This window comes from Quercus suber, unplaced genomic scaffold (assembly GCF_002906115.3).
Source record: "Quercus suber isolate HL8 unplaced genomic scaffold, Cork oak 2.0 scaffold_75, whole genome shotgun sequence".
In the NCBI taxonomy this organism is placed as follows: Eukaryota; Viridiplantae; Streptophyta; class Magnoliopsida; order Fagales; family Fagaceae; genus Quercus; species Quercus suber.
Window position 1 is genome coordinate 1,536,095 of NW_027069540.1, and position 13,688 is coordinate 1,549,782.

General features: G+C 33.4%; 1 protein-coding gene across 1 annotated transcript; it reads right to left on the bottom strand.

The window, feature by feature from the left end:
* Positions 1 to 1,112: 1,112 nt before the first annotated feature.
* Positions 1,113 to 3,409, bottom strand: LOC112022312 (premnaspirodiene oxygenase). The gene is made up of 2 exons (XM_065773456.1): positions 2,365 to 3,409; positions 1,113 to 1,808 (listed from the first exon to the last, which is right to left on the bottom strand). Exons 1-2 carry the CDS (start codon positions 3,271 to 3,273, stop codon positions 1,200 to 1,202), a joined length of 1,518 nt encoding a protein of 505 aa, XP_065629528.1. The 5' UTR covers positions 3,274 to 3,409; the 3' UTR covers positions 1,113 to 1,199.
* Between the last annotated feature and the right edge of the window lie 10,279 nt (positions 3,410 to 13,688).

The window sequence follows — 13,688 nt, forward strand, 5'->3', positions numbered from 1 at the left end:
TTGTGTAATACCTCAAAAGAACTAGTTAAGTTACGATTAGTGTTTTTCGTAATAATTTATATAGTCACAATTTACTTAATAAATACATGACATGAAACTCAACACACATAGCATAATATACAATTATACGATCCAATCAAATCTATACAATCTGAAGTATCATAATTTGAATGGATTTTGGGTACGTAGTGTGGATGGGGGGATTTGACTCGATGTTATGGATTTTTGGGCGTTGTGGGTTCTCAATGGCAAATGGGTCTTAGGAATTTAAGTTGGCCAACAATGGGCTGGTTGCGTGTGATTCTTGATATTGATGATGGTAATAGTTTTCAAATTTTTGCTCACTCGTTTTAAAAAAAAAAAAAAAAAACTCTCTTTGAGACTATAACTTACTTTGGCATTAACAGCAAAAAAATATCTATATCTGTGTTTCTTTCCTCATTCTGTCTTTCTCTCTTCTATGTTATTTCAAAAGGTTTGATTAATGCATATTGTAAAGAAAGTAACCTCATTTCCCTCAAAAACTTCACATGCACCGTAATAAACTTCCCTTCTAACAATATCCTGCCAAATGACTCACAGAATTCATCATGATTTGGGTCCGGGTTTGGGTCGTATTTGTTAATTAAAAATAGATTACAATTAATTAGTGTAAAATTATCATAAAAAATAATAATGTATAATTTAATTAAGACCATGCCCAAAGGCCCCAAACACATTCTATTGCTAGTCTCTTGCGGGTTTTGCAATCTACGATCGTCAACTTAACTGCCTAATAAGTTTGCCTTGGACTTTTGGTCCTTTTTGGAAATGGAACAAGCCCAGTTCCGTATTATCGGATCAGGATGGAAGCCCAGTCCAATATTTAATGCCCACAAACAAGCCCAATTTACACCCACGCAAGCGATAATTCTCAGATATAAGCCGAAGTCAATAATGCAAAAAACACAAATTTTTTTACAAATTGCAGAAGTGGCATGGTACACATTAATGGTTAGATTTTAAGTTTAAAAGTTCAGCCCCAATCAATTTTCTAAATTTTTATCCATTTGTTTAAAATGAGTTGTTGGATGTTGCTATATCATCAATATTTTAAAGAGATAACAAAATAGTGACAACCAAAATTTGTGTAAAACATTGATAACATAACAAGTATAATCTACTTTCACGGTAGAGTTACCTAAGAATTCTATACAATACTAATCTGTCCAAGGAGTGGCAATTAGGTACAAATCATTCCTTCGCCTGCAAGATAATCCGAAAGACTCGGACATGTCAAGTTCTTCTGGATTGATTTTAGTGGGGAGCTTCCAAGTGAAGTGATGCAGCAATTGAGAAAGAACAAGCTCAACATTAGCAAGAGCAAATGATATACCAGGACATACCCTCCTACCACTTCCAAATGGAATGAATTCAAAGTTGGTCCCTTTAAAATCAACAGAGGAACCTTGAAATCTCTCAGGATGAAAGCAATCTGCATCAATCCAGTATGCAGGATCTCTACCAATAGCCCATGCATTAATGATTACCTTTGTGTTGCTTGGTATCTCATACCCATTAATTTCACATTTTTCTCTTGATTCTCTTGGGTACAAGGCACCAGGAGGGTGTAATCGCAAAGTTTCCTTCACAACTAATTTCAAGTAATCTAGTTTTTGAATGTCTGTTTCATCAACGTTTCTCCTCCCTTTAAGGATTTGTCGCACTTCGTTTTGTGCCTTCGCCATAACTCTTGGGTTTCTCAATAATTCTGACATTGCCCATTCTATTGTAGTTGCTGAACTCTCACTTGCTCCAGAGAAAACATCCTGTAAATAAAGGTTGAATCATAAGACAATATTAGGAAAAATAGGCTAGCTTCATAATTTGTAAACAAAAAGAAAGGTATTCCGTACTCTAGTTACGATTTTCTTTTGAATTCCAAATTTAATAACCTGAATCTTGATTTATTATTTGTACAAGAAATTAATTCAACAGACAAATTGCTTCTGAAACCATCATACTCACAATCCTGTGTTTTTGACCAGACAAACTACCACTCTCAAAGAATATAATGGCAAAATACATGTTCATTACCTCCTGTTGCGTACATGTGTATCTCAAGTACTTCTAAAAATATTTTTAGGTTTTTGTTAATGGATGTTCTTTCGCATATGCAAATGAGGTTTCATAAGGGTCCTACTAAAGTATTGAAAGTGTCTCAACTCTATAAAAAAAAACCAATCAATTGCAATAGAAAATTTTACCTTGACAGGTGCACAAAGACGCCAATTAAAGGGACCCGTATTTGTTAAATGGTTGCTCACTTTAAGAAGAAAAGTAAAAGAAATGCTGGTTATAAATTGACAGATCTTACTTGCATACCTGAGTTACAGCTTTAATCTGGTTGCTAGTGATGTCAAATTCAAGGTCACTCATCTCCTGGAGTTTCAAAAGCACATCAACTATATCATCATGATCACCACCAGTAGGTTCATGTTTGCTGGCTGAAATGGTAGTACTTCTTTTCATCTTATGCTCATTGATTATTTCATCAAGAATCTTGTCTAGCTTTTTGTGCAGTTTCTCCAATGCAGGCCTCATCCCAGTAAGGAAGCTAAGGAACTTCAGTGATGGGAACAAATCGGGCACATCAAAACCTCCACTGAGATTAAACGATTTCTTGATTAATGATAAGAATTCTTGTTCGTATTTGCACTTCTTCCCAAATGCTGCTCTGGAAGTTATACAATATGAGGTGGTGAAGATTTTCTCACTAAGATTGATTGGAAGTCCCTGTGACAAGGAAATGGATTCAATGAGATTCCATACCTCTTCTTCTCTTATTGTCTTAAATGACTGGACTCGCTTGGAACTTAGGAGCTCAAGAACACAGATCTTTCGCATTTGTCTCCAATAATCACCATAGGGAGCAAAGACAATGCTTGAATCATAGCACACAATTTCAGAAGCAAGAACACTTGGCCTATTTGCAAAAGCAGCATCATGTGTTTTCAGAACCTCTTCAGCTACTTTTGGTGATGAAATAATTATAGCCAACACCTCACCCAGCTGAAGTTGCATAATGGGTCCATGTTTGTTGGCTAAGTCTCTCAAGGATCGATGTGGTAGTGAGAAAACAAGCTGGTGCAAATTCCCTATAAGAGGTAGTTTCCATGGCCCAGGAGGCAATTTGTGGATTTGGCCTTTGGCTTTAGATCTCTTCCAACAAATGACCAGGATAAACAGGAAGGAGAGCCAGGTGAAAAGAGGAAACTGTGGAACTTGGAGCATTGTGGACAAGACAAGTAGAGTTGCTCTTATCTTTGGCCTTTGGTTTTGTAATCAGAGTCAATGAGCAATATGCTACCTCGTTTTCTTAAAATTTGTGGATGCTAACCCGTGGCTTAGCATTATGATTTATTAACATTGAGTGGAGTATGAGTCTGTATCATATTTTTTAATTGATTGCGATTTGATTTCTTTCTAATTAACTATTTGGAATTTAAGTTATCTTTCTCTGAATTATTGTTTCTAAAAGTCAAAATTAGACAGTTTTGTATATGCTAATAAATGTGCATGTGACATCATATGCTTTCCGTTCTTTTGATTTGTAAGCAAGTCTCCTATAACGTTTTTGAACGGATAAGAAGCAGTAATTCATTCCAATTTTACACGCTGAATGTGATAATATATAATAAAAATTGGATTAGAAGATAACGTAGAGTATGGATATTATAATCTAGCAACAAGACAAAAACAAAAATGACAGAACACAGTAGTAGGTCATCCAAACGAGAGGACTAATTCAAATAAGATACCAATTCTTCCTGTGTACAGGTTGTAACTTTATTTTTATTTAGGGAAATGAGGTAACTTTATTAAGAAAAAAAAATAGATACAAAGCATCTGAGTCACAACGGACGCGAGTGGATGATGGGAAACAACTAAAAATTTGGGGAGATAATTGGCTACTAACAAGAAATCAGCCAAAAGTCACTTCCCCAAAATGATATTTGGACAACAAAATTCAGCTGTGGAGGTTCTGATTAATCAGTCCACCCGAAGGTGGAGGGGAGAAATTATTGATCACTGTTTTAACGAAACAGAGGCAGAAATCATAAAAAAACATTCCTCTGAGCTCCTATACCCAACGTGACACTCTGGTGTGGCCCTTCACACCTAATGGACAGTACACTGTGAACTCGGGTTATAGGTTCCTCTTTGAGAAGAATAGCGCAAGCCAACCCACTCGACAATCCTCATCACACTCCTCGGGTTGCTGGAAAAAAATTGTGGAAGATGGGTATCCCCAACAAGATCAAAAACTTTGTCTAGCGTTCCTGTAAAGAAGCACTCCCAACCAAAGCAAACCTGCATCGAAGAAAAATCACGGCTGATGCAGTGTGTGAACAGTGCAAGGCGCAAACGGAGGACTGCTCACATGCTTTACTTTTTTTTGTTCTGTTGTGCAGGGTGTTTGGGCAGCGGATCATCAGTGGCATTGGCTGTCAATGATGCAAGGGAAGACGGCAATGGAGATTTTCAGTCATGCACTGGAGGAGGACGAAGACCCTTTATTGCTGGCCTACACGGCGTGGGCGCTATGGAATCGCAGAAATTATAAGTTCCGAGTAAATGAGACTCAGTGCCCACTGAACCAGGTTCTGCAACTCGCAAGGGAACGAAGGAGGGAATTCCAATCAGCCCAACCAGTCTTTCCGAAGCAGTTGCACCGGAAGCACACCAGATGGAAGCCATCTGACGTTGGAAAATTCAAAGTTAACTATGAATGGAGCAACTTTCAAAGAACAAGGCAGAGCTGGAATAGTAGGCGTGGTCATACGCAACTCAGAAGGAGCAGTGCCGGCCTCCCTTTCGCAGCAAATACCACTTCCAACCACAGTCGCACAGGTTGAAGCTTTGACAGCACGAAGAGCAGCAGAATTCGCCTTGGAGATTGGCATCAATCAAGTCATCATCGAGGGAGATTCCGAAGTCATTTACAAGGACCTAACCAACCCAGGACCTTCTCTTGCTCTACACGGACATCTGATTTTTGATGTATTGGAGTCAGCAAATGTTTTTTCTCATTTTAGTTTTCCTCATGTTTGTCGAACAGGAAATAATGTAGCCAACAGTTTGGCTAGAAGGGTTATTTTGACACCCGATTTAAATGTCTGAATGGAAGAAGGACCGCTAAATATTCTCCAATTTGTATAAGCTGATTTAACAGCCTTGATTAATTGAAAAAAAAAAAAAAAAAAAGAGTCACAACGGACGCAATTAGTGTTGAATTTTCCTTGTTCCAAGTTACAAAAGTATCTAGATTGACCCATGGCGCCAAGGCACATGTTTGCAAGACCCACTAGTATCCTACACTAGAATATGTTTGGGCATCTTCTTAGTAAAGTTAAGATCCTCCAGATCAATGTTGTCAATATTGTACTGATAATGATTTCGTTTCGATTTAGATCGGAGAATAAAATATTTTGAGACCATTTCAAGATTACCTCTCTCTCTCTCTCTCTCTCTCTCTATATATATATATATTGATATATTATATATCAAAGTCATATTTCCACGGTTTCTTGAAAGAAACACAAGCCAATGCCAACAGTTACTAAGTTCATGCTTTAGCCCATTTGTCAATAAATATAAAAAGAAAAATAGTTTTTTTTTTTAAATTTTTTTATTTTATTATCCTTTCTAATGTACACTCATTACACCCAATGCACACACTTTCTAACGTTGGACACAATTTACTATTTAATTATTGTAATTTATTATTTTTGGTATTTTTATGTAAAAAAACGTTATTTTAGGTTTAGGTGATTTATTTCCTTGTTTTTAGGTGCATTTAATGTTTTTTAGGTTAAATTTGGTTCCTGTTATGGTTAGGTATCAATTAGAAGTTATTTTAGATTATATTTTCTTGTCAGTCAAGTTTTAAGGAGCCCTTAAATAGGCCTCTATGTTTGTAAACGTTTTTCATAGTTTATTATCAATAAAAATTCAGACTTGTGTCTATTGTGTTCTCTGGTGGATTCCAGACCTATTATCTTGTGGATTCAAGGAACTCCTCGTGGATTCGAGATTTATTACCAGGAACTAACAGTTTAGTTTCTGTTCCATCAAGAGAGCATCGTGTGTGCTTTTCTTTGGGCTTCCGCGACATCAGTTGGTATCAAAGCCTTGACTTACCCTGGTCAGATTGTTAACCGGCGAGACGGTAACCACCATCACAACAACGACGAATAACTTAGCGAGTATTACGTGACGTACAACAAGCACTCACAAATATCTATGCTAGGATGGCATCATTGAAGAATGGAAACAATAGGGATAACTACAACGGAGACATAACTCACGGGCAACCTATTGGTAAGCAAATTTCATATAGATCTTATAAGAGAATTGCAAGTTTTAATAGTTATTTTTTAAAAGAATATTTTCTTGATTGGTTACTTAATCTAGAGAATTTATTTCACTATGAGAATATTTGCTATGAGAGAAAAGTTAGACTTGCTTTGTATAAACTTAGTAAGTATGCCTTATGTTGGTGGGAACGAGTACAATCTGATAGAATCCGACAAGGTAAAGACAAAATTTGATCATGGCCAAGGATGAAAAAGATGCTTGCTATCAAATTTTATCCTTCGGATTGTGAAGAAATTTTGTCGTATACAATACAAGATTATTATTGGCCAAGAAGTTCATACTTGAATTATTTTGAAGAGCCAAATATTCTATCGTCAAAGGAAGAATTACATGTTAAAGAAAATATCGTTTTTGAAGAATATGGAGAAGTCAAAGAAGAAAATATCGAGATTTCTGAGGAAATTAATGAAGGCCTTATTATAAAAAAAGAACCTAAAATCAAGATTGTGGAGGAGATTAATGAAGACCCTATTATAGAGAAAGATATTGAAGTTGAGATAATAGAGACCATTAAAGAAGAAATTATAGAGGAAGTTGTCAACGATCTCGATGAAATCAAGTTAGATGATTGCAACATTCAAACTCCTATTATTTTATTGGGAGACACCGAAACAAAGTTTATTGATTTTATTGGGGTGGAAAGATTTGATTTGATCCTTGACTCTTTTTTGGTGAATATTGTCAATTACATGAAGATCAAGGAAAAAGAAGTTCAAGTTGCCCAATTAATGACTTTCAAGTTTGGCAAGAAGACAAAGAAGATGAAGTATTCAACGTATTTATTCTCTTGGCATGGGAGATTCCAGATTTCAAAGATGAACTCGAGGACAAGTTTGTTTCAAGTGGAGGGGTTTGATTTATGACATAATTTACTATTCAATTATTGTAATTTATTATTTTTGGTATTTTTATGTAAAAAAAAAAACGTTATTTTAGGTTTAGGTGATTTATTTCCTTGTTTTTAGGTGCATTTAATACTTTTTAGGTCAAATTTAGTTCATGTTATGGTTAGGTATCAATTAGGAGTTATTTTAGATTATATTTTCTTGTCAGTCAAGTTTTAAGGAGACCTTAAATAGGCCTTTAAGCCTATAAACGTTTTTCATAGTTTATTATCAATAAAAATTCAGATTTGTGTCTATTGTGTTCTCTGGTGGATTCCAAACCTATCACCTTGTGGATTTAAGGAACTCCTCGTGGATTCGAGGTTTACTATTAGGAACTAACAGATTAGTTTCTGTTCCATCAAGAGAGCATCGTGTGTGTTTTTCTTTAGGCTTTCGCGACATCACTTTCACATCAAGTGTCTACATTAAAAAAAAAAAAAAAAAAATCTACATTGAACACATGATGCAACATGAATATGTCCAAAAAGTGTATAAATTAAAGGAGTGTAAGAAAATCAAATCCCAAATAAATATCAAGAACTTATTAAAAAGAAAAGAATTAAAATTCAATTTACACAATAAGTTTGGTATTTGGTCCACTAAGTTTAAATTTTATCATTTTAGTTGGTTAACTTTGACAAAACTGTCATTTAGTCCTTCATTTATTTCTGTTTGTAAAATGACTTTAACTCTCTTAAAATGACACTATATATATTGTGCTTTTAACAGTAAAATTATTTTAAAATTATAATATTTATAAGACAAGAGAAGGAAAGACTAAGGGCATGTTTGGTAGATTGTAATAGGCGCTGTAATGTAATAGTTATTCTTATGGTTTAATTATTTTTCAGTTTGGTTATATTTTTATTACAAGGAATAAAACTATTCTTCAAAATGAGGAATAGCTATTCCTCTTTAAAAGATTGTATTAGCTATTCCTTAATAAGTGCAATAATTTTAAAACTAAATATATTTCCAAGTAAACAAACTTTCTATATACATCTAACAATTATAAAAAAAAAAAAATCATAAAAAATAACACATATCTCTCTTAAATTTAAAAATAACAATTTTTAAGGAAATATAATTGTATGAGTAAGAAATTTCCAAAAATAAATATTAAGTTTCATTCTAAAAGTTTTAACTCACAACCAAACTAATGAATAGGTTTAGTTATTACATTACAACACATTTTATTCCTAGTAATAAAGATTACAATTTCTGTCGTAATTTCCATTCAATGTACCAAACATGCCCTAAAATAATAACATTGTCAAAATTAACAGACCAAAATGATAGAATTTAAACTTTGTTGATTAAAATGACAATTTACCAAATTTATAGGGCATAAATTGTATTTTTGCCAAAAAAGAAAAGAAAACATGTGGAGGAAGAAAAGAGTGGAGGGCAAACCAATGTTTTAAGAATAAGGTTTCTCTCCAAACTAGTATAGAAAAAAAAAATCTTCAAAATCCTCGTATATCTTTTTATTGGGTGTGAATTTTAAAAATCTAACTATTGGATTTGATATTCTTTATGTTCTTAACATACATTTCAAATTTTGTTCAAATCAGATGTTTATACTATTTGATTAATAAACTAATTTTTATGAATAATTTTAAACACAAAAACTTGAAATTTAAACATTTAATTGATGACATATCAATTTATATTTGATCTTCTTGAAATTTTGCAACCATGGAGGATATAACAAGAACATGCAATCTAATAGTTTTAGATTTTCAAAATTTACACTTGATAAAAAGATATAGGAGAAGTTCAATGGGTTTCTTCCTAAATTGATTTGAAGAGAGTTTTTTCCATGTTTTAATTAGGTAACCAATGAGATGAAGATGCTGCCCACTAAAAATTATAAATAAAAAAAAAAGAAAAGAAAGAAAGAAGGAAGTGGTGCAAAAACCTTGGTTTAATTTCTACGCCACTCAAAATATATGTGTGTGTATATATATATATATAGTCAAAGCAGATAAAAAATCCAATTGGATTTTAATTAGATTTTCAATTTTGCGCCACGTGTCCTATTTAATTTTTAATTTTATGCTTAGTGAATTATTAAGTGTAAAAATTAAAGAGTCAAAATTTAATTAAATATTCTCAATTTACGCCATGTGTCCTATTTAATTTTTAATTTTGTGCAAAGTGAATTATTTAGTGTAAAAATCTAAGCAGATTCCATATTCAATTAAATTCTAAATTTTATTTCAATTAGAATCCAATTTTTTGCCACATGTCCATCTAAGTTTTTTTATTTTTGTAGTAAGTGAATTATTGAGTGCAAAAACCAGAGGGTTTAAAACCAATTAAATTCTAAATCACACACACACACATAAAATGAGAAACCATTACATATTTTAAAATGTATAGTTTTAAAAAAGTATAAATTAATACTATGTATAATTTGAATATCTTTTAAAAATTTTAATTGTACTTGTGTATATGTACGGGCTACACACTAATAGGAAATAAGAAATGAAAACAAAGCGAGAGAGAGAAAGAGAGAGAGAGGGTGCCAGCAAAGTGAAGGAAATGACGAGCCAAGAAAACCAAAAAGATGAAGGAAGGTTATGGGTACCAACTAATGGCTATGGTCAACTTTGTTCTCTCACTTGATCAACACAATTGACCAAATTCCGCGAAACATTTCATAGAAGTCATTGGCATCTTCATTTTATAAATAAAATTGATTTTGATCTTTTTGAAGAATCCATATCACTTCTTCTTTGATTGCTAGGAGGTTTACAATAATTTCTTTTAAAATTGATTATTTGCCTCTTTGCTACAGGCGTTTCAAAAATTTATGTGATCAAGTAAATTGCTTTAAGAAAGAATGATAAAAAATGAATTGAAAAATGGAAAGATTTAAATAAGTTAATATCTTTTACCACCACTTCGTTGAAAAATATTTTGTGTGAATAAATATGTCTGAGGAATTATCCATAAATATAATCATAATTATTTGATATGAGCTTTTTCACATGCGTCCAGTGGGTGGTGCGGTGAAGGGTAACTAGCAATGCGAAAGAAGTGGGTTGTGGGTGATGTCGGCTGAAGGGAAAATAAATAAATAAAAATCTTGTATCAGCTGATATGAATTTATCGGCTGAATCAAGCTATTTCGTTTGGTTCATTCACATTAAGGGCACGTTTGATACACTGTAATGATTATTATATGGGAATAAGAATAAGTATTACAAGGAATACATTAAGTTGGAATGTAATAAGTGTTACTATTCATTAGTTTGGTGATCATTTAGGAATAAAATCTTGAATATGCATCCTGAATATGCATCCACAATTTAGTAGAATATAAAAAGAATGTGTAATTAAATCATTTTTAAGTCAAATTTCCTACAATATACTTATTTTAGGGTGTTTAAAATAGAGCTAATAATTAACAACAAGAAAAATTTATTTTCTTTCCTTTTGAAGATGTGGCAAATAATGGGTTTTTAGGAAATTTTTTTAAAAAATTATTACATAAGGTGAAGGAATAGATATTTAGTACTTTTGATAAGGAATAGTTATTCCTCATTTTGAAGAATAGCTATTCATAAGGAATAACTATTCATTGTAATAAAAACATAACCAAACAATCGAATAGTTATGTTATATGAATATCTATTACATTATAGTGTATTTGAAACATTTCAAGGTACTTTTTGTACCAAACCAGATTTTTTTTTTTAATTATGTTTTTTTAAGACAAGATGATATTGCTTAAAAGAGTGTGTTGTATATAATATAACTTGCTTCATCATCTCTTAAAAGTTATCATGACTTTTGAGTGAAATTTGTGGTATGCTTCTATGTTAAAATCATTTTCCCTTTTCCTTGTATGTGTGAAAAATCCATATTGGTATGAGAAAAATATCAATTGGTATGGTACGAAATCAACAACATAGACAGGGAAAAGGGGTATTTGCCCCTAATTTACAAACAATGCAGCGAAATCCCTTTATTTTGAAACTATTTAGTAAAATGCCCATATTTTTTAAACTCGATTTTAATAAAATTGAATTATATGTGAAATTCGATATCCTCAAAATCGAGTTATGTGTATATTTTTAAGTAGAACTCGACATTAGCCATTGTGAAACCACTTATTAGTGCCTGTCGTCGTGCAATACGACCAACAGGTGTTTACCTGACACAACTCATCGCTGAGAGTGTCAAGGCAAGCATCCATGTGCACAAGCTATGCCATGATGGCCTCTAGTGTCACTTCACCCATTGAAGAAGAAGGCGCGGAGGTGGATGGAATGGTAGAAGCTGGAGGAGCTCCTGTTTTTGGCCGGGGCTGCCTTGAGCGAAATTGTGCAAGACTTCGCTTAACAGTAGTGGCATCAATGGCACACATAAACGTGAAGTGGAGAGACTTAGGATAGAAGACATAAAAATGGCGAAGGAGTCTTGTAATAGCGGAAGGAAAAATAAGCTTATCACAAGTCATCATATCCTTATAGACATCTATAAGGGAGAGTATAAAGTGTGAGGGGAAGTTGCTAGAGATATCCTCAATGAGGGACAACAAAAATTGAGCACGAGGCTCTGTGATAGTGTTATAGTGAGATAATGGATGGAGAACAAATGTCATTACCATATTTAGGAATCTCGGACCTTTAGCAAAAGCCGAGCAAGGGGTGTTTCGACGGTCACCCCAAGATGATGGTGTCTCACAAAATAGAGACGTGAGTTTGTCTTTGGACATTGTCCTCAAACGCACACAACCAGGGTAGTTAGGATGCGCTACTCTAGGCACGTGTAGTACCTTGAAAACAATCTCTACAGTAACTACCATGCGTATACCCCAAATGTGAGTAGAAAACTGAGGTATAGAGTAATCAAATTCGTGTATATTGGAGTAGAACTCCTGTATGATCACAGAAGGGCATGTGATCGAGACGCCATAAAGTGACTCCCAACCCCTTACTATGGATGACAGTAGGTAGGTCGGTGTCAGAAAAGTTTGACAGAATGACTTGGCGTTCCGAATGAATGTCACGTCATGAAAAGTTCTCCAAGAAGACTGATTTGGCCTTCTCATCACGGAATCAAACATGAGAGGGAGTGGGGTCAAATGGAGAAGAAGAAGAAGATGCCCTAGAACGAAGAGGGTTCTGGGGCGAAATGGACTTACGTTTAGGTGTCGTGACGCAACTAACGTAAAAGGGAGAGAAAGAAAGAAAGAGAGGGAGACAATTAGAAGATGTTAGGGTACTTTTTTTTACACCTAATTTTATTTGAGTACCACCTATCTATTTTCAAATACCACTAATAAGTTATTGTGTTTTGTCAAATATTTTTTTCTCTATTATTATGTTAATAACAAATGTTTCATATCTCATTGCTTAAATTGGGTTGTGATATAAATTATCACAAAAAGCTTAAAAAACTCATATTTTATCCAATTTTATTATCATCATTTAGCTAAACCCAAAATGGGCCCTAAGAACCCAATAAACACATCCTATTTTATTTAAAGCTCAAGAATACTTATGCTTGGCAATATTTGAAAAGCCCATGATTCAAATCTATGGCAAAAACAATTTTATCAATGAAATTCAAATCCATAATCAAAACCTGTGGTTTAAACCCATGACAATTTATTTATCTAAAACCCAATTCACCTTAACAATATCAAATCCCAATTCTTATTTGCAATATCAAAGTCCAGTTCTCGTTGGCAATATTTAAAGCCCAATTCTCATTGGCAATATCAAAGCTCAAAGCTCAATTCTCATTGGCAATATCAAAACCCAGTTCTCACTGGCAATATTTAAAACTCAATTTTTATTGGCAACATCAAAGCCTAATTCTCATTGGCAATATCAAAGTCCAATTCTCATTGGCAACATCAAAGCCCAATTCTCATTGGCATTGTCAAAGCCCAACTTACATTGGCACTATTAAAAGCCCAAGCTAACTACTTGGCACTATTTATCGAAAGCCCAAGGTTATCAATACTTGACAAAATACTATATCATAATCATTTCACCTAAAAGTCCAATAATGACCAACACTTTAGATTCTTAAACCTATTACTATAATATTACAAGCTCATGGAATTTATGAATTATCTACTCTCAAAACCTATGGCGATCATCTTATAAAAGCCCATGGAAAGATATGGTTATTAGACCCATGACATTTATTTATTTCATATTATAAACTCATGTTCACTATTCATCTTACATCACAACATTCATAATATTTATTACCAAAACTCATGGTAATTATTCATCCTGCATGTCCATTATGATTATCTATAGAGAAACTCATGAAAACATCACAATATTCCATTATAGTGGTTGTTACTATATTTATCTAAAACCTATGATAAATATTATTCTCAAGAAGAAT